The following is a 19,966-nucleotide window of genomic DNA, read 5'->3' as shown; positions in this document are numbered from 1 at the left end:
TCCTGGTTGAAGGCAGTTTTGTGACTGGCACGCGCACCCAAATAACTTATAACATTCTAGTACGACATTCAAGATGCTTGGTATTCCCCAAATGATTTTTCGACGCAAAACTTTGATGCCTGCTTCGCCATAAAGTCAGTTTCATGCATTCATGCAATGTCAAAGGCACCAACGAAGCCCTTATGATGACGAAAAACAAACAATGTTAAATGCTTGGAAAAAGACTGAATTATGCCACACAGCTTGTACTCTGCTGTAACACCCATCGATGCGAATTCGCTGATGAGTTTGTCAAGAGCGACCGCCTTCACCACCAGCGAGGGGAGCTTGATTTTGGTTGCTGCTGCCTACTTCGCTGTTGTTCGATGCGGTGTCACACCCGCGAAGGCTCGGTTCAGTGCGAGCGCTTTTCACTGCACCAACATCGCGTGCTTCACTAGATGACGCTTGCCTCGAAATTTGATTGCTCCTGACAATGCGTTCGCTTTTTGCAGTGCTCGAGTCAGCCTTCCTTATCTTCTTGCTCATCACACACTGCGCGAAGCGTCTAATTTATGACGCGGAAAGAAAAACACACGATACGAATAACGCCAAAAACGAACTGAAAAAACCACACGACGATATCCAAGTTGGATTATCACTGGTGGGGTCCATACATGAAAACGTTTCCATTTTCCCATACATTTGTTCTGTCCATTTATGTGCTTTCCCGAACAGAGCTGTCAATAACGAGCAACTTATCGACGAGCAGCGAAGGGGAAATCGTAGGATTGAAAGTCTCCGTGAACAAAGGAAAAGAAAAACAATAAAGGGGACGTTTGAGAGACGAATGAACTCTCAGAGTTTAAAGTCTCTCTAATTCAATACCTTCCTTCCTTCCCAATAAAGGGGAATACTTCCCTAGAGTATAAACAGTGGATCTTGCTGAGGCAAACTTTCATTCGGCATCGGATTGTTAAGCAATCCAGTTCACTTTGCTTTCGCTGCGTTTTAGGGAAACATTCCGGTCTGCACAACAACAAGCGAGTACAAAAGTACTCAACACCAAAAAATACCCCCGATCTGCATGTTTTGACAAATTGGATTCCCCCAGGAACATTGATTTTGAAGTCCGTGTTTGGGAAACACAGCTCGGTGGGAACTCGGTGGGAACAAATCTATTAAGAAATGTTCGAGTTATAAGCACTCGAAATACGGGTAAGGTTAGCACACAAATCGGCAGAACAAATGTATCGGAAAAGAATGCTTCCAGTTTTCATGAATTTAAACAGTTTAGAGATTAGCGAATTGTAATGTATAGCATATCAAACAAATCATAGATTCGATTCGATTGGTATGCAAATCATGAAAATTCGTTCACAGTGAAAATAGTTATTAACGTTAACTTTATTTCATAAAAACGTGACCTGTTTTCTGAGTTGACACCTCTCCTGAGAAACGTAGTTCTACGTCAAAAAGAACAATTTTTAGTGAACCAAACCGTTGTCACGTTACGCTGGAATGGGTTAGTAACGAATATAAGATGCAAGATTTTTTTGACGTAGGACTATGTCTTTCGTGACGCTTGGAGTGCAAGGTTTTGAACGTTAACGAACGAACTCTTTGCTCACTGAACGGAGTGGTATGATAATCACTTCATTCGAAAGATAAAATGTGCAAAAGTTATATGCTTGTTAACTATTGACCCGTAAACTTGTTTCAATAGCATAAAAATTGCTTTGAAAATAGGCTATCGAAATCACACAAATCTGCATGGAAACGAATGCCCGCTCGGAAATCCACTCAGTTATGATATCGCAGTGATTGATGTGCGATCACTGGAATCTGTGTGTCAAACTTTCAAACCGAGGAGCCTTGAAAAATCGGCATTGAAAAATAGATACATGGCGCGGATACTTTTATACTTGCATGCAATTCTGCAGACTCAAATGAGTTTCCCTAACAGAGTTTCAAACCCAGAAGTATGGGGAAATTGGCATTGCAAATATATGCGAGATGCGGGTACTTTTGTACCTGCATGCATTTTTGCACTCCAATAGTGTACTTCAAAAGCGTTATAAACGCGGTCGTTAGTTCAAAAGTTATGAATTTTTGAAAAAAAAATTCATTTTTGGAGAAAAGGGGGAAAAAATAGATTTTTTCGGACAATCGTAAAATAGAAATGATCACCTTAATGAAAAAAAAAAACAAAAAATAGAGTGTGATATTTCGCGTTAAGGAACAAAGCTACCAATTTTCACGACCAGAAGTGATATGCAAACCAGCTAACAAACTTTGGACTGACGTCTTTCAACTGTGCAGTAACCGGAGAAATCAAGCCAGTCGATCAAAAGTTGAGATGATATTGATTATTTCTTCCGTTATCGCGGTCTTATGTACTCAGAACTCTCATAAAAAGGGTAATCTTTCAATAAAATTATGAGAGCGCAAGATGCAATACCGAATACAGTACATTTGAAAGAATCATATATGTGCTGTCGGAAATTGACACTTTTGACGTAGGATTACGTCTTTCGGGAACATTGGGGTACAAATTGAAAAAAGAAAATCGAGCACATCGTGAAAATTGTCCAATTTCAAACGCTTATTGCTCAGTCATTTCATGACGGATTGATGATTTTTTTTTAATATATATCATGAAACTAACTATCGAACAATTGAAAAATGTTCGGTATTGATGAAAACCTTATATTACATTGGTGAGTTTTTTTTCTTTATTTCATCCATACATAACACAGGAGGCATCTCATCTAGGATCACAGAGGGCGGTTTTTATCATATCTCGTTCCACTTCGGTATCTTTTTTCTGATACGCCCCATCCAACGATTGTTGACCATCCTTCTGTCATCATCACTCGGTAAACACTGGTTAAGTGAACAAACAATACCCAACAACCAAACAAAATGGTCCTTCTGCAGGAGGCCACCAAATCATTATCAAAGAGTTAAACGATGTAATTCTTCAAACATATCAAAAATCAGTATGCAACAGATAGCCTAAAGGAATCCTGCGTGAACTATGCGGTCGCGTCTCGGACACAGTTCTCCTGTGACTTTTTTTTAACAAAATGTATGCCAAACCGCAACACGTTAGAACGCATGTGTGATGTTAGAGAATTCGTATTCCATTTCATCATTTTATTTCATTTATCCGCGGAGCTCGTACGAGTACATAAGACTTACTTTTCTCGTGTACCATGCATTCTCGGTAGACCATCACTATCGTTCGACTTTCCACTAAACACATTTCATCTTTCAATTATGATTAACGCATGTTGGCCTCAGATGAGCGCCAATGGAATGAAAGAATACAGCGGCGGATATACATATTAGCACTGTGACCTTTAACTTTGGATTTCATACATTTGATGCTGAAAGGAATGTTATACATATGTTATATGCCTCGTTACAAGTTGTTTCATTGCAAAACATGACAAATAATTATATACATAACCCGACACATTTCTCGAGTTGTGCTAATAAAAGTGTTACTTTAGTTTATATCACCTGAAACCAGTCTAGCTAAGCTGTACAATGGCGCAAAAGTAAAAAACTTCTAGCATTGCAAAAACTCGGTTGATATGTATTTGTTTTTCCTACACCGTTGCACAATAAGTGGCAAACTTATTACCTGACCGAGGAGAAATAGCTGTAACAAAATACCTTCATCTTAATCACGTGCTGCCGACAAATAGAATTTAACAGACTGGACGACACGACTTGCATTGCCGCTGGTTTCACGAAGAACAAGTGGAGTGTCGAGTAAAACTTTCATAGCGATTTTAATTGAATGGGTAACTATGGGTGCTTCACGAAGAAAAAAGTCAAACTATGTTTTAGTCTTGTTGGAAATTCTAACAAGATCTGTGTTAACCCTTTATTCAGCGCTTTTTTTATAAATGAAACATAAACAACGACAAGAAATACAAACCAATCCGCCAGAATCAATTTAAATTTGAATTAAATATAGGTGGGGAGAAATTTGTTCACAGGTTGTGAACTTAATCCTGGTATATTTCAATCGTACGGTTTAAGTGGGTATCTGTAGGATATGTACCATTAAATTTTCGCCAATACCAAAAAAAATATGATATGATTACTTGTTTAATCTAGACTCTGCTTGCAATAGATAACGTTTTTTATGACTTCCATACACTATGTGTTTCTGGTCCGGGAAAAAGTTGTTGAATAACAATGCATTGCAACAAAGTAATGGGGAGGTAAATAGTGAAACAATTACTCCAAATGTGACATAATATTATCAATAAAATAGGTCACTACTTGATTTCTGCCTTTCCAGCTGGTACGAATTAACAAGCGAAGTCGTGACAAAAACATGACTGTATCCTTGAACTATGTTTAGCGCAATTGTATGGGTGTAAGTGTATATAAACTCGACTCGCAGTACTAACCGTGAAAGATGTTTTAGCAATTGATTTTTGATAATAGACACCATTATTTCCGTGCTACTTTTTCCACTGATAACACCAAAAACACGACTTCAACTTCTTCAACAGATTAAGCCACAATTTTACTAGTCACGACGTGGACTGGTCTGGAAAATTTGTTCTCCAACATGCTAAGAACAATGTTTACTAATGTTTAACGTCGTCTTCATTTTTGTAAAATCCTCAGCGTTTATCCATAACAAGAAACTTTCACGATTGGTTGGATTTATTTTTCCACAAAATCACGAACTCGACAAATCAACGTCCAACGACGAGAAGACGTGAACTGGATTTGATGAAAATTTTTGACATTTTCTTTTTTTGTTTTGGTTTTTGATTTCGCTTTACATGTTTATGACAAGATCTATGAATGCAAGGTAAGGATATGGGTGATGTAAATTAGTAGAGCAACAGGTCTCATAAAAAGCACTGAACACATTTGCACGAATACAAATACTTTTAATCGTTTGGATAATTAGCAAAATGGGTACTGAATTCAATACTTTATGTACAAAATTTGCATAATCTTATACGACTAGTTAAATTATCACTTTTTTGATAGTACAACATCAAATCGTTTTATGAAAACACATATTTATTTTTTCTATGTTTCTCAAGAATTTTACTGCTGGAATACATATTGTTATATGCACATTAGTGTTTCCATTTGCTTAAAACCATATTTTTGAAAATTAAAAAAGGTTGAGTGTGGTCATACAAACATGTTGCTCGATGAACCTACGGACCAAACATTTTATATTCAATTTGTTCTAGGTGCTAAGGTGTATGATTTCGTTGTTGCTTGACACTCGAATCAAATCATGCGAGAGATTTTCCATATCTCAAACCTGACCAGTCCCACAAGATTGTTGCTTCCTTAACCTCCAGTGAACCGCGAGTAGCCGGTCGAATCCTTCTAACATAGATTTCAGATTAAATAATTTAAACTAAACTGAATTAGCGAGATCCGCAAAGCTCTCTGCGATTAAGATATCTGCGTTACAAATAAATGACTTGGAAAAAAAATTATAAATAAATAAATAAATTAATTATACATTTATTACATATTACATTTATTTGTGAGGCTCAATCGCAGAAGCTTTGTGGAACCGCTAATTTATTTTAATTTACATTATTTAATCTGAAATCTATGTTAGAAGGATTCGACCGACTACTCGCGGTGTACTGGAGGTTAAGGGAGCAACAATCTTGTGGGACTGGTCAGGTTTGAGATATGGTAATTTGGTAACGTTGTCTCAACCGAGAGTTGCCACACGCACCGTAGCGTTGTGCATTAGGACCAGGGATGGCATCTGTCAAAGGTTCGACTAGCTGTCAAAGGTGGGCAACGGTGGGATGAGGGGACAAGATTTATTTACAATGATACTGCATCATGAAGAGGTTAAATCTTGTTCACAACATTGTTTCTCCAATGAACCTGGTCCATAGCTGCAGTTCTACAACTTCCAGTCGCACTGGTTTTTGCAAGTCGTGCTCCACCTGGACTAATCATCTCGCTCGCTCGGCTCCTCTTCTTGCTCCCACCGGATTCGATATGAACACCATCTTTTCAGGGCGTTCGAAAACACCAAGTGCTTGTAAGTTCTCTTTGAGCATATTCAATGGTTCATGTCCATACAGAAGAACCGGTCGAATCAGGGATCTGTACATAGTACACTACGTACGGGATCGGAATATGTTGGACCTAAGGGATTTGTGGAGACCATACTAGGCGCGAGTTTCGTTGACTGTAAATTTTCGAATTTCACGGCTGTTGTTGTTTGTCGCCGTCGATCACAACATTACTACCAAGAAGAATTATGTTCGATCAGCTTCTCATGTTAACATATATTTAGTCTTAAACGCAATGATCACAGGCTCAATCAGCCCTGCTTCGTATTTCAGTCCAATTGTGTCCACGTCATTGAATCAGATAACTTGACTAGACTTCTTGGAAACCGTTTCCCACATGCTGAATTTTAAATGCCATATTCAGAACAGTGATTACACGGTAGCTCTCACAATCCAGATTGTCACTTTTTTTTATAGATGGGGCATATTACACATTCCCTCCACGCCTCCGACAGCTATTCTGTGTCCCAGATTATTAATCTCAACCGGTGTATATACTTTATAAGTTTCACTGAATCTCCATTGAAAAGCTTCGCTGTGTGGCCATCTTTACCAGCTACTTTGTGGTTCTTTGGCTGGTTAATGGCCGTAGCTTCATCCACAGTAGGCGGTGGTACATCGTCGCTGTTCACTGCACCGGTGTAGTTCGCATCGACGCCGTCTTGTCTACGTTGTTCATACCCGACGACGGTCTCTGCTGTGCTGACCATGTACTATTAACCATAGCGATATGTCTCTATATCATGTGCAGACAGAATGAACCATGTGTCAATTAGTTGTATATTTAATTGAAACAAACCAACAAAACTTTTTCTTACGGCTACCTTGTTGAAATGTGTTTGAATCCGTTAGCGTAGAAGGTACACATTTTGATTATATTCAAACATTAACATGGTTCACTCTGACTGAACGGACACTAGTATCTAACATTTTTTGGGAACAATACTGAACAAAAAAATTGAAAGCTTCGAAAATTGCAGAACACTGAACTTCAAGTTCGTTTTTTCTCGAAATCATAAAAATGTCATATGGTCTTAACATCGACCATATGATTTTCGGTTTTGAAAGAAAACATCAAATTCCTTCCTCTATAAACCTTGGAATAAATTTTGCCCAATTTTTGTGTGTGTTTAGTTTAGTCTACAAATGTTATTGCATTTATCGATTATTTACATTTTCGTACCCAATGCCGCAAAGGCAGTACGTAATACGTGAAAAGATTCAGATATCGTTATGAGTTACCACCGGTCAAATTACAAGTATACGTCCACAAATTATCAATCAAGATCATCGCGTCTAAACGATGCAGGCCCTGCGAAGTATTCCTCAACAAGAGATCCACCTCCACCCGGTACCACCTATCCAGTTGTACCTCCATCAAATCAACATTCCTTCCCGATCCAACCACCAAATTTTAGTGTTCCTCCTCCGACCCTTCCGGCTGTAAAACCAGCCTACAAAACAACGCACTATCAAACAGCACAACCGGAAGGAAGTTCTTATCAGAAACATTCGGATAAATCTCAGCAGAGTAACCAACATTCATCGACATCTTCATACTACCGCTCCTCGTCTTCGATTTCCAGCAGGTTTGCCGATAGAAAAGACAGACCTACAAGTAAATATTCCGAGCAAACGAAAAGAGATACCTATAGAAACCGGGTGTCTCCCTCTCGGAGGGAACCTCCTTATCATGGAGGTCGTAGCTACTCTGTTCCCAATCGTAATCACGATCGCCACAGATCAAGCAGTCGAGAGCAGGATCGTACATCAAGGTCATCCTCTTACATGGAACAACAGAGAAACGATGCATCGGCCTCAGATGCCGGTAAAGAGCGTCCGGCACGCGTTTCTAGATTTAAGTTGGTAAGTGCGATTGCGGCCGCTTTCGAAAAGAATTTAAATTAAAAGAGTGATTTCTTCTGTAGGATTCTGAGCGGGCAGCAATTCTGTCTAACTGGCGCAAAAACTATTGTGAAACGCCAGATGATATTCGGCGGAAGCTGGCCGAGTTGATACGTAACGAGGAAAAAACAAGCTGGGTACGATCTTCTCCGGCAGATCTGTTCTATCGGCGGCTGTCTGATAAAGTTGTGGAATCGACACAGCGCCTGGATGCGCTTTGTGGTCTTTTCGAAACAGAACTGCTGGAACGTGCGGACAGAGCGCGCGCAAAGCAAACTCCATATCAACCGCCTCCTAGAAAGCAGAAGGTTCGCATTTGTCGCCACAAGACGGATAGGTGTTCCTCATCCGATTCGTCAGAGGATGAGATTAACTTCGAGGATGAATGCAGCATGGAGGAACTCACGGCTAAAATTCAGCATCCGTACAGATTACACGTTGATTTGTGGTATAATGACCCAGGTGAGATGAACGATGGACCGCTTTGTCGATGCTCTGCACGATCTCGCAGGACAGGAATTAGACACGGAAAATACCCTGGCGAAGTTGGGTTCAGCAAATGTTTGCCGAATGCTAACAACGCGGATAAATTGTACCACTATCGAATTACTATCTCTCCGCCAACTAATTTTCTCACCAAGACTCCAACTATTATCAAACACGATCAGCATGAGTTTCTGTTCGAGGGATTCTCGCTTCTCTCGCACCAGCCAATCGGGGAATTGCCAACTTGCAAAGTTATTCGGTTTAATATCGAGTATACCATTCTTTACATCGAAGAACAAATGCCTGAAAACTTCACTATTCGCGAGTTGGATTTATTCGAACGGTTCCTCTTCAAAGAATTGCTGGAGCTGGTGGATTTTACGGTTTATCCATCCGGTGCTAACACGGAGGAATCTTGCCCATGCTATCATTTTCTGCCACGGTTTGTTCGTGATCTTCCCGATAACGGAAAGGAAGTGCTGGCAATGAGTGAGGTTATCCGATACTTGTTGGACAATTCCGGTCCACTGGTCGCTCCCGACATACTGAAGGAGATGAATGAGATGAGTCAAATCGAGTGGCAGGATTATGTCGATTATGTGAAAGGGATGGTGGTTACCAATCCTGGTATGAAACCATGTTCGGTACGAGTTGATCAGCTCGATCGAAACGTCACGGACGTTCCAGAGGTGAATCTAACTGACGAGGATGGGCTTGTGCATCCGGTGATTGTTCATTTCGGGATACGGCCGCCCCAGTTGAGCTATGCTGGTAATCCAGAGTATCAGAAAGCATGGAGGGAATATGTGAAATTCAGGCACCTGATTGCCAACATGTCGAAACCTTCGTTCGATGATAAACGAAAGCTGGAAGCGAAAGAGAACCGTCTGCTGGAAATGCGAACACAGGGCAGAATGAAGCGAAACATTACGGTGGCCGTCAGTGCCAAAGGTTTCCATCGGACGGGAATTATGTGTGATATGGTTCAGCATGCTATGGTTATCCCGGTGCTGATTGGCCATTTGCGGTTTCATCGTTCGTTGGATGTGCTGGAGAAGTATATTGATTACACGTTCAAGAACCGATACATACTGCAGCTGGCGCTGACCCATCCGTCGTACAAGGAAAACTTCGGCACCAATCCGGACCACGCCAGGAATAGCTTAACCAACTGCGGAATACGACAGCCAGAATATGGGGACAGGAAGATACATTTTATGAACACACGTAAGCGGGGCATAAATACGTTAATCAGCATTATGTCACGCTTTGGCAAGGAGAACGAAACGGACAGCAACATCACGCATAACGAACGGTTGGAATTTTTGGGCGATGCTGTGGTGGAATTTATTACTTCTATTCATCTGTTCCACATGTTTCCGGACCTAGAGGAAGGTAAATTTTATTTTAGAGTTGACTGTTAGACCATTGCATGCTCTAGTTTATTTTTTAATTCATTTTTCATAAGGTCCATTTCCATTCATTTATTTATAAAATCCAATAGCTCTACTGATGATCTAAATCTAGTAATTACGCGAATTGAATTTTTTGAGAGTACTATGAAGTAATTATTGATAAAATTCATCGCATGAAACTTGTCTGTAAAACAATTCGCCCTACAATGTGCCCACTTTCGTGTGCCATCGCCTTCTTATTCCCAGAGATTAAACAATGTGAGGAGAATCATACAAAGGATGTCTTCTGTAATCTTTCGACAAGTAAACTTATTTTCTCCTTCACTTCACTTCACTTTGCCCCCCACAGGTGACCACTTTACCTCCTCACTAAAAAAATGTTCGATTTATCAACCTTTTTTTTTCTTTTTGAATTACAATATTCTTCGAAGAACGGAAATTTTAGTGATATGTGGACACAGGAAATGGGCATGTTCCTTAGAGTGACCACATTCCCCCCAGTTCCCCTATATTAGAGTGTCAATGGATGTATGTGAAAAAGTGATCTTCGAATTTTCAAAGAGAACTAGATTAAAAATGTTGATTGCCACGAAAAACTACCCTATAAAAAATATCAGCTCAATCGGACTTCATTTGCTAGTGTCGCACAGCCGTCAAAGTTTGAGTTTTTCGAAAACCGAAAAATCATCCAAGGGGTAGTAAAAGAAATCGGGGTTTTAGAATTATTTTTGATACCAAATGTCTTCAAATTGCATGAAACGTCGAGATCTACTGTCATCTCAAAAAAAATTTTCTGGGTGCCAATGAAAATTGTCATATCGATTGTTCATACGGGACTTTTTGCGAAATGTTGATTTGCACGATAAAATACCCTTTACAAAATATTAGTTCTATCGGACTTAATTTACTAGTGTCGCAGACGTTAAAATTTGAGTTTTTTGAAAACCGAAAAATCACCGTGTTTTAAATTTTTTTGTATGCAATTTATTTTTTTATGAAATTCCGAGAGACGAGTATCGATTTTCTCTTCCTCACAGCCCTTCCATGTGCAAGCGATGAGACCGGGCTTTAGCACGCGAGCTTGGGATTGGCTCTTTCTCTTCTCTTACGTAAAATTTTGTGATGTGTTCGCGTTTCTATGCGAACGATGCACATGTGTTGTGTACACGAAGAGATGCTCGTGCATATGTATTAGTGATCTGTTGGGCAGGTAAAAGAGATCGCTGCATAAGATTTATATGGATCGGGAAGATTGAGTTTTGTTAAATAATTATTTTAGCGAAATAGTTACAGAAATTACGTGCTACATCATATTAATAACATGCGAATATATGTCTCTTTACATAAAAATATTTACTTTTAGCATCAAATCCATATACACGGAAAAAAAATAGAAATTTCTGTTATGGCTATGATCCATATCAATGGAAGCAGATTGATTATTCAAAAAGATTCACAGAAACAATGCAAATTGCACATTGCGATTGTATAGCCGGATTAGGTGAAGTGTGCTCCCATTTAGGCTTTGTGCTTTTTGCCCTGAAATGCTGGTCTCGTGATGAAGTAAACTATAATGAATATTCGTGTGCAGATATCCCTAATCGGTGGTTAGTTTCGCCAAAAAAGCAGACTATATTTAAATTAAGAACATATTCAGCCAGAAAGATCACCCAACCCTCAGATATGATTTCCGGGTACCTGAATGTTCTGCGGAGAAGTAAAATATTGTTATAAGAAAATTGATCGGAAACGAAGAAAATCCATCAATTGGCTAATTCATGGAAAATACAAGGAAGCATTCGTACGTGAGCTCGAGCCTCTGTGTCTTGAATCTAGGTCCGAACATGCTGAGAATTCTTTCCTTTTAGTTTTTCGATTCAAATCTAGTGGGAAAGTCGCTCAATGAACATCACGAAATAGGTGCTAGTAATTTAAGCAATATGCGTCACACAAAAGCTCTTGTTCGGTAAATAGCTTGCCTAACTGTTTTACAAAGTAAATGTTAGTTCTGTGAAAAATTTCGCGCTAATAGAAAGATCGCAACTATATTAAAATCATCTATAAGAACGTCGATTGATAATCAATCCGCTTCTGTTGCATAGAAGCTACGAATGTAAACAAATGATGTTCGCCCAACAGATGCTCTGCATGGATGTGTAACAAGAGCCCTATTAGTGCTCGCGAGACTTTCTCGTGTACCTGCCTCAAAGTGACATTTGGTTAGGCCTTCTGAGGTCTCGCACAGCACGTAGAAGAGACAATGTGCTTTGCCCTATTCAGCCTCATACCTCACACAATCATTGCAAGCTATGTGCAACAAATGAATGAATTGATTGGGTGACTTTAGCAGCGATATTTATGTGAAACAGTTTTTCATCACTAATTGTTCTACGCGCCATATTACGAAGATTAAATTTTTAACACCAGAAGCACAACTTCCTCCGACAGCACCAAATGTCACTTTGAGGCAGGCACACGAGAAAGTCTCGCGAGCACCAAACACATGTGCATCACTCATGTTGAGGTGCAACGAAGTGTTCTTGAGCACATCTCAATATTTTACGAAAAAGAAGAGAACGAGCCGAACCCAGGCTCGTGTGCTAAAGCCCGGTCTCATCGCTTGCACTTGAAGGGGTTGTGAGGAGGAGAAAATCAATACACCCAGTTTTTTTTTTACGCGGGGATACGTACCTCGTAAAAAAAAACCGCGTTAATTGGAAAATCCGCGTAAAAAAACCGCGTTAATTCGAAAATAGGCGTGAAAAAACCGCGTTAATTGGAAAATAACGGAAAATAATTGGAAAATAATTGATAGATATCAAATGGGACTATCTTTACGTAGAACGGATGTAAAAAGTTGAGTGTTGCTCGCTTCCGAAAACTCGTAGTTTTTTCCTGCAATTTCGTTGGTTACTGGTAGCTATAGTTCGGTTTTCCTCACGAATGAGGTCATCTGAGGTTGCTGGAAGATTCCCTAGTAATTTGTACACTCTTTTGCCGATGTACGTGCAGTACCACTGTTGGACCGTCCAGAGCTAAGTAGACAGGGAAAGACATTCACGAATAGCTGCCCGTAAAAACCCCGTAAAATCCGCGTAAAAAAAACGCGTTAATTGGAAAATCCGCGTAAAAAAGCCTCGTAAAAAACGAGCAAAAAAACCGCGTAAAAAACATGGGTGTACTCGTCTCTCGAAATTTAGCAGCGCGCGCACAGGAAGTCTGAAAACCAGTCTTCAGAAAGCTTACGCTGTGTTGCGCTCGAATTCAATTTTCATCAGCGTGCGCTGAAAACAAATTTCATTCTTGGCACGAAGCACACCGAACTCAAAACCAAGGGATTGCTAAGATGGCCGCCTTTCAGTAGCCAGCATAGAAAATCATGAGCATAGAAATCATAACCTAAAATTCAAAATGAAGTGCTCCGCGCGATTCTTCGGCTGTGATTTGAATTGCAAATTGTCAACAAAGCTTCCGAATGGGTATCCAAACATCGCTTGCCAAAAAAAAACTATCCAACGTAATCAAATATTAACATATATGACTCCAAACATTAAACAATACGTGAGCCCCCTAAGCGCGAGCCCTGTTTTATGCTGCCTACGCTCAATTTGCATTGGATGGGATAGGGTTGCCAGAGCCCCGCTCAAAACAAGTGAGCCTAAAATCAGCACGGTGCAGAATTCACATACTAAATTCCCCCTCATTCTATACCCACACACACACATAAAATTCTAGCGCCCGTTTTGTCTTCGCTTGTTCTAAGCTAAGCAACAGCGCACCCTTATACAATCCGCATCAACAGAGAAAGCAACGCAGAAAGACTAGATTCGAGCTCGGTTTAAAATTGGGAATATTAGCCGGTGTATGGATACGGTGCAGTGAGGATGTTCGAACTCAAAAGCGAACCGTTATGACAACAGAACATTTGAACTTTGTTTCGGTGTGCGTTGATTCGTCCGGGCGCAGGTGTGCGCATGGAGAGAGAGTTCAACTGGGTGCAAAAAAAGTGTTGCACATCAGAACTGCGTTCAATTCCGAAGACTGCTCGTCTCTCGAAAATAAAGCGCGCGCACAGGAAGTCTGGTCAAAAGTCAACTTTTGACAACAACAAAATGTTCGAGATAACAGTATATCTCGACGTTCTATGTAATTCTAAGACATTTGGTATCAATTTTATTTTTTTGAAAACCACGATTTCCCTCGGTGGGAGGGTGATTTTTCGGCTTTTAAAAAACTCAAACTTTGAAGTCCGATTCAGCTAATATTTTGCATAGGGTAGTTTTTCGTGGGAATGAACACTTTTAATCAAGTTCCCTTTGTAAATTCGAGATGGACATTTTCATTGGCACTCTAATGTACATGGCACACTTCGTACGGGGTAGGACTTTGTTGAACCTGAGGGATTTGATGAAGTCCGCTTTCCGCATAACACCTTCCAGTGCCTCGTTGAAAAACTGACAGAAGAGTCCATCGTCTTGTCGAAGTCCCTTGTGGGTCTCAAAAGAATCAGAAAAGAAATCAAAAGAAATCTTGTCAGCTCTCAGAGAAAGCCCTGCTCGTCCATAATTTTCCATAGTTATCGCCGATCAATGGTGTCAGATGCATAGAATCGACGAAGACGTGGTGCGTAGGTACTTGATACTCGCGGTGCTTTTGGAATATACACTGTAAAAGCTTTACCGAACCCCTCCTGAAAAGCTTCGCGATTCTTCCCAACTGCTTTGTGGTTCTTTAGCTGATTAATGGACTCCTTAACTTCGTATGCAGACGTCGTCGTGGATCAAAGCTACAGAATTTCAGTTATGATCCGACGCTGGTTTCCAGTTGATTTGAATGGTTATACTTTCAACCGATCTCGGTAATAGAATAACGCTAGCAAGCGTCTTTTTGCGAAACAAATTTCAAATCAGCTTTGGTCGTATTCACAATTGATAAACTCACATCTGTTTTTTTTTCTAGGCGGACTAGCGACATACCGTGCTGCCATAGTCCAAAATCAACATCTCGCTGTACTTGCGAAAAAGCTTCATCTGGAGGAGTTTATGCTGTATGCGCACGGTTCCGATTTGTGTCATGAGTTAGAGTTGCGTCATGCTTTAGCCAACTGTTTTGAAGCACTCATGGGTGCCCTTCTGCTGGATGGAGGCATCGAGATGGGCGATCGCGTCTTTGCGTACGCTTTGTTCCAGGAGGACGAAAATTTGCGCAACATTTGGGTCAACTATCCGCCCCATCCGCTACAAGAACAGGAGCCATTGGGAGATCGCCATCATGTAGAGTCATTCGAAATGTTGAAAACATTGACCAAGTTCGAGGACAGTATTGGTATAAAATTCAATCACATTCGTCTATTGGCTCGAGCGTTCACCGACAGGTCGATTGGTTTTACTAACTTAACGTTGGGGTCTAATCAACGATTAGAGTTTCTAGGTGATACTGTATTGCAGTTGATTTGCTCGGAATATCTTTACAGACACTTTCCAGAACATCATGAAGGACACTTATCGCTGCTGAGAAGCTCGTTGGTCAACAATCGAACCCAGTCGGTGGTTTGTGATGATTTAGGGATGACATCGTATGCCGTTTACTCGAATCCCAAAGCCGATCTGAAAACCAAAGATCGAGCCGATTTGCTGGAAGCATTTCTTGGTTCACTCTATGTGGACAAGGGCCTAGAGCACTGTGAAACATTCTGCCATGTTTGTTTGTTCCCGCGACTGCAAGACTTCATCATGAATCAGGATTGGAACGATCCGAAATCAAAACTGCAACAGTGCTGTCTCACACTCCGAACGATGGATGGTGGAGAACCCGATATTCCGATCTACAAAGTTATCGAGTGTAACGGACCTACCAATACTCGGGTGTACACAGTTGCCGTATACTTCCGTGGGAAACGACTTGCATGCTCGAACGGTCACAGCATCCAGCAGGCCGAGATGAATGCGGCCAAGCAAGCATTAGAAAATTCTAAAGATTTATTCCCGCAGCTGGATCATCAGAAAAGAGTGATTGCCCAGAGCCTGAAACGCCAAAAAGTACGAAGATCATCGACGGATGAGCGACACAATAAACGAAAAGGAAATTCATCAGATTCATCGGATAGCGATGAAAACTCAAGCGAATCGCTTCAAAGAAGACGCTGGAAGATGCCGGAATTACCGACACTACCCAAACAGTATCAACTTAAAGACAGTGAAAGTGATGATGATGATAACGATGACGGTCGACAGAGAAAAAAGAAAGAACAGTCCAGAGTTGGGAAAGAAACGCGTTCTCTGAAGCATTCAGTCACGCAGGAAACCTCGACCGACAATATAAGTAACTTGGTGGAGCAGTACGATTCTTTATCGGATGATATGGATCTACAATTAGAGGAAATTTCAGAATCTGAAGAAGATTTTTGTGACAAGTTAGTTAAAACAGATCAGCACGACGCTAGCATGGCTTCTGATGTGAGCAAAGATGAAGACCCTGAAACGGAAAAGGCTAGCTTTATAACTGCACTACAAGCCAGTTGCAATTTTGTCAATTCAGTTCAGATGTTTAAGGTTGAGGGAACCGATGACGTTTCATCCGATTTAGAATCTGGAGAAATTGAGTGATAGTTGTATCAATCACAGTACATTATCCAATAAAGAATCCATTAAAATGCACGGAATTTTCTCTAGGAAAGAAACTTGCACTTGTCATAGTAACAACGTTTGTATTATTATTAATATTACATACAGTAAATCAACACCCCAATCAGACTTACCGCACTAATCAACGATTATTCTGTCGGCGAAAAATCGCCGAGCCCTCTCGGGCTAACGCGTCAGCCCGTTCGTTACCCAGAATACCACAGTGCGCGTCCACATGATTCCACTTGACTTCGATTGCGCTGCCGGCAAGTTCCCGATCGAGTTCCTCAAAATCGATCTGATTTTTTACCGGTTTACCAGATGACAATTTCCATTGGTTTCTTTTCCAACCCGGTATCCACTTGGTAACGGAATCGATTAGAAATTTGGAATCGGTATTGATAATCAGTCTTTTGATGCCGTTCTCTTTCGCTAGTCGAATTGCCAGCGAAGCGGCCTGGACTTCACCGCAATTGTTGGTCGCTCGGCCACTCACTGGTTTCGATGTGTTTCTAGGAATTGAAAATCGATGTTAATTCAATTGACTTCGTGTATTATTATCATACAAAACGTTTCAACATCAGAAATAAAAAAAAATCCAAAGGCGAGGTACACAAATTACGTAACGCTAGAAATTCGGCAATTTTTTTTGAGATTGTCTATCTGTCCTATGGACAGCTTGAACAGGCGAACGAGACGCCTCTATTCAACGTACAAACAGTACTCCGATAAAGTGAAGCGTTCTATCACAGGATGTTCCAAGCGGACTTATGCTGAAATACTGAAGACCGCATCAGCCGCTCATGTTGAAAACAAAATTTCAGTTTCGTTAACTCAAGAATCGGACTCTGATTCTGATGAGGGTCACACTACAGCTGCACCAGAATCTTCAATAATGGATGGAATCATCATAAAGAAAGCTAAAATGACCCTCAGAAGATTGTCCAATTCCAGAAGTAATAGTAAGAAAACAAATTCGAAGGCTCCTTCTCAGCAAGTTCTTGGTTGCAGTAAGGATTTTGTGCCATTACGTCATTGGTTTGATTCGGTTTCCATATAAATTCTGTCAATCTGTACATATGTGAACTTTCTTGAATTTTGAATTTCTTGTAAAATTTGTTATCAGTTAACATTGTGGTTCAATGGTTTGGACGTAAGCTGATACTTCATTCCTGTAATGGGTCGACTTATGTCCAACCGCTACTCGCTAGATGTGCATCTTCACAGAATAAATCTGGTTCAAAGCCATGTCTTTCGTTGTCGAAATGGTTTCGATAATATCGATCACTCAGTTTGGCAATGTACGGATAATTAAACAGCCAGAGAGCACCTTTTGAATACCCTCTCCACCCTTCTCACGCTACGTAATTTGTGCACGACGCCAAATCAAAAGATCAAATTTGGTTGGCCCCTTTAACACTTTGACGGCCATGAGTACCGTACTGCACTCAAAAATTATTCCGCTGGGGCCATGAGTGCAGCACTGCACACGCGAGATCTTCCAAGGTTTCAAACGTGTGCGCTACAGCACACGTTTTACGTTAAAACTGATGAGTTTTTCGTTTTCTACTGAACTCAATACATAATAGGACACTTCAATCTTATAGTTTGGCTTCACTGCTTGTATTATTCTGCCAATTACAATTTATCACTGTCCGAAATGCCCCGAAAAGTTTTTGTCTGGATTGTTTTAATAGAAGACATTTTACGAGTTTAAAATAATGTTATAAAAGAATGTAATTTCGAAAAAATAAATTGTTTTATAATGATTTTTATCGATATTTTACTTGTTTACCTTGAGTTGGGGCCGCGTGTGCAGTACTACACACGGGTAGTCTTTACCCTTATATAGCAGATGGGGATAAAATTTTATGTTAGATGGGTTCCTGGCACCATCTAATACAAGAATCAACCATTGGACCCTCCAGGTTTTTACGAACTTTTTGGCCAAAACACCATGGTCGTCAAAGTGTTAACACTATAGCACCGGTTTAATTTAAACATAATTTAAACATTTAAACAATGAAGGAAACTTACAAGGCATGACCTTCGGCAAAGTACACTCCCAGTCCGGCACAAGCGGCAGCGGTTCCGTTTCCCTCGCATGAACCATCAGTGTAAACATGTACGTAACCGTCATCGTCCTGTAAGAAACTATATTTGCCGTATTTCTGCAGCTTCGTTACTGGTTTGGTGATGCTATTCAATTTCCGACGCTTGGCAGGTTTAGAACCACTGCCAGCTGCTGTGGCCGATGACGTCGAGCTTCTGAGTTCGTCCAGTTCTCGCTTCAACCCTTCTATCCGCGAGCATGCCGCGTTGATTTCATCGTTGTTGTCGATCTAGAACACGGGTAATTTATTATCACTTGTGGGTTATAACCAGGAAATAAATAGCAAACCAACCAATACTCGAAAAGAATCCACAGGTTGGAATGAGTGCAAGTCAGCTGGAGATTCACTTCCACTGTCTGAAGCGGAAGCGGGGAGTGTGCCACCATTTCCGCGTACAAACGCTTCAGCTTGTTCGCGTGTTGGGAACTTTTTGAATTTCGCACCTGTAAATCCGCTAACCTGACGTTGGCATTCGGGCCTGGCAGGAGTATTTATGTGTCATATGCCATTTCAACGAACTAATAGCTGCACCTACCATGTTAAAAATATGCCAGTTGTTCTCCCCTTCGCTACGGCATAGAAAGGCATTTCGTGTATCAATTGCCTCAGCAAGCTTCGAAACATTCAACGGAAATGATTCGTTAGTTTCAGAAGCATAAAGCCAACCAAGCTAATTAACGATACCTGAAAAATCACCCAACGCGCTCAACATGCAGGGAAAAAATACTTTATTAGGCTTCGTACACTAATAATCTTTCTTATTGCCATCAAAACACTTCGTAGAGTGTTGTTTTGAACAATGTGATTAATGGTAGGAGGTCAGTGTGTAGTAATAGGAACGGTGGAGTGTGTGAGTGAGTACATTGCTTTTTTGACGTAGAACTACGTCTTTCATTAAGGGTGCCAAATCAGAAAACAGGTCACGTTTTTATGAAATAAAGTTAACGTTAATAACTATTTTTGCCGCGAACGGATTTTGGCGATTTACATACTAAACGAATCGGAAATTCCGTAAAATTTGTTTAATATGCTATACATTAGAATCCCCTGGTTTTTAAATGGTTAAAATTCATGAAAACTTTAGGCGTTTCCATTTTCCCATACATTTGTTCTGTCCATTTGTGTGCTTTCCCGAACAGAGCTGTCAATAACGAGCAACTTATCGCCGATCAACGGAGGGGAAATCGTAGGATTTAAAGTCCCCGTGAACAAAGGAAAAGTAGAAGAATGAAGAGGAATACTCATCCACAGTATAAACAGTGGATCTTGCTGAGGCAAACTTTCATTTGGCATCGAACTGTTGAGCAATTCAGTTCACTTTGCTTTCGTTGCGTTTCGATCTG

The 19,966-nt window shown here is 40.5% G+C and overlaps 3 protein-coding genes across 4 annotated transcripts in view; 1 reads left to right on the top strand and 2 right to left on the bottom strand.

Moving 5' to 3' along the window:
* The window catches only part of LOC129775043 (bridge-like lipid transfer protein family member 3B), a 50,278-nt gene extending 45,544 nt beyond the window's left edge, over positions 1-4,734 (bottom strand). The window contains exon 1 of the mRNA XM_055779217.1: positions 4,413-4,734. Coding sequence (XP_055635192.1) covers positions 4,413-4,456 — 44 coding nt within the window. The 5' untranslated portion in view covers positions 4,457-4,734. The remainder of the gene's footprint in view (positions 1-4,412) is intronic.
* Positions 4,735-7,233: 2,499 nt separating this feature from the next.
* On the top strand, positions 7,234-16,538 carry LOC129777608 (ribonuclease 3). The gene is made up of 3 exons (XM_055783979.1): positions 7,234-7,946; positions 8,009-9,866; positions 14,846-16,538. Exons 1-3 carry the CDS (start codon positions 7,314-7,316, stop codon positions 16,489-16,491), a joined length of 4,137 nt encoding a protein of 1,378 aa, XP_055639954.1. The 5' UTR covers positions 7,234-7,313; the 3' UTR covers positions 16,492-16,538.
* Positions 16,539-16,578: 40 nt separating this feature from the next.
* Positions 16,579-19,446, bottom strand: LOC129777609 (ribonuclease H1). 2 transcript variants are annotated; one of them, XM_055783981.1, is made up of 5 exons: positions 19,308-19,446; positions 19,159-19,236; positions 18,915-19,101; positions 18,547-18,851; positions 16,579-17,021 (listed from the first exon to the last, which is right to left on the bottom strand). In XM_055783981.1, the coding sequence occupies exons 2-5, from the start codon at positions 19,209-19,211 to the stop codon at positions 16,652-16,654; spliced, it is 915 nt and encodes a 304-aa protein (XP_055639956.1). In that variant the 5' UTR covers positions 19,212-19,236; positions 19,308-19,446; the 3' UTR covers positions 16,579-16,651. The 2 variants fall into 2 exon arrangements, with proteins under 2 accessions (XP_055639956.1, XP_055639955.1); XM_055783980.1 differs by having other exon boundaries at positions 19,159-19,421.
* Between the last annotated feature and the right edge of the window lie 520 nt (positions 19,447-19,966).

This window comes from Toxorhynchites rutilus, chromosome 3 (genome assembly GCF_029784135.1).
Source record: "Toxorhynchites rutilus septentrionalis strain SRP chromosome 3, ASM2978413v1, whole genome shotgun sequence".
Lineage (NCBI taxonomy): Eukaryota > Metazoa > Arthropoda > Insecta > Diptera > Culicidae > Toxorhynchites > Toxorhynchites rutilus.
The sequence above is the reverse complement of the archived record's forward strand: the minus strand, read 5'-3'. Positions and strand labels throughout refer to the sequence as shown.

Bases quoted from the DNA above. Each gene is read 5' to 3' on its own strand.
- LOC129777608 (XM_055783979.1), top strand. From the start codon at position 7,314: ATGAGTTACCACCGGTCAAATTACAAGTATACGTCCACAAATTATCAA. The intron at 7,947-8,008 runs GTAAGTGCGATT...TTTCTTCTGTAG, and splicing joins GCGTTTCTAGATTTAAGTTG to GATTCTGAGCGGGCAGCAAT. The intron at 9,867-14,845 runs GTAAATTTTATT...TTTTTTTTCTAG, and splicing joins GTTTCCGGACCTAGAGGAAG to GCGGACTAGCGACATACCGT.
- LOC129777609 (XM_055783980.1), bottom strand. From the start codon at position 19,247: ATGTTTCGAAGCTTGCTGAGGCAATTGATACACGAAATGCCTTTCTAT. The intron at 18,852-18,914 runs GTTGGTTTGCTA...CCCGTGTTCTAG, and splicing joins TGGATTCTTTTCGAGTATTG to ATCGACAACAACGATGAAAT. The intron at 17,022-18,546 runs GTAAGTTTCCTT...TTCAATTCCTAG, and splicing joins TTTGCCGAAGGTCATGCCTT to AAACACATCGAAACCAGTGA.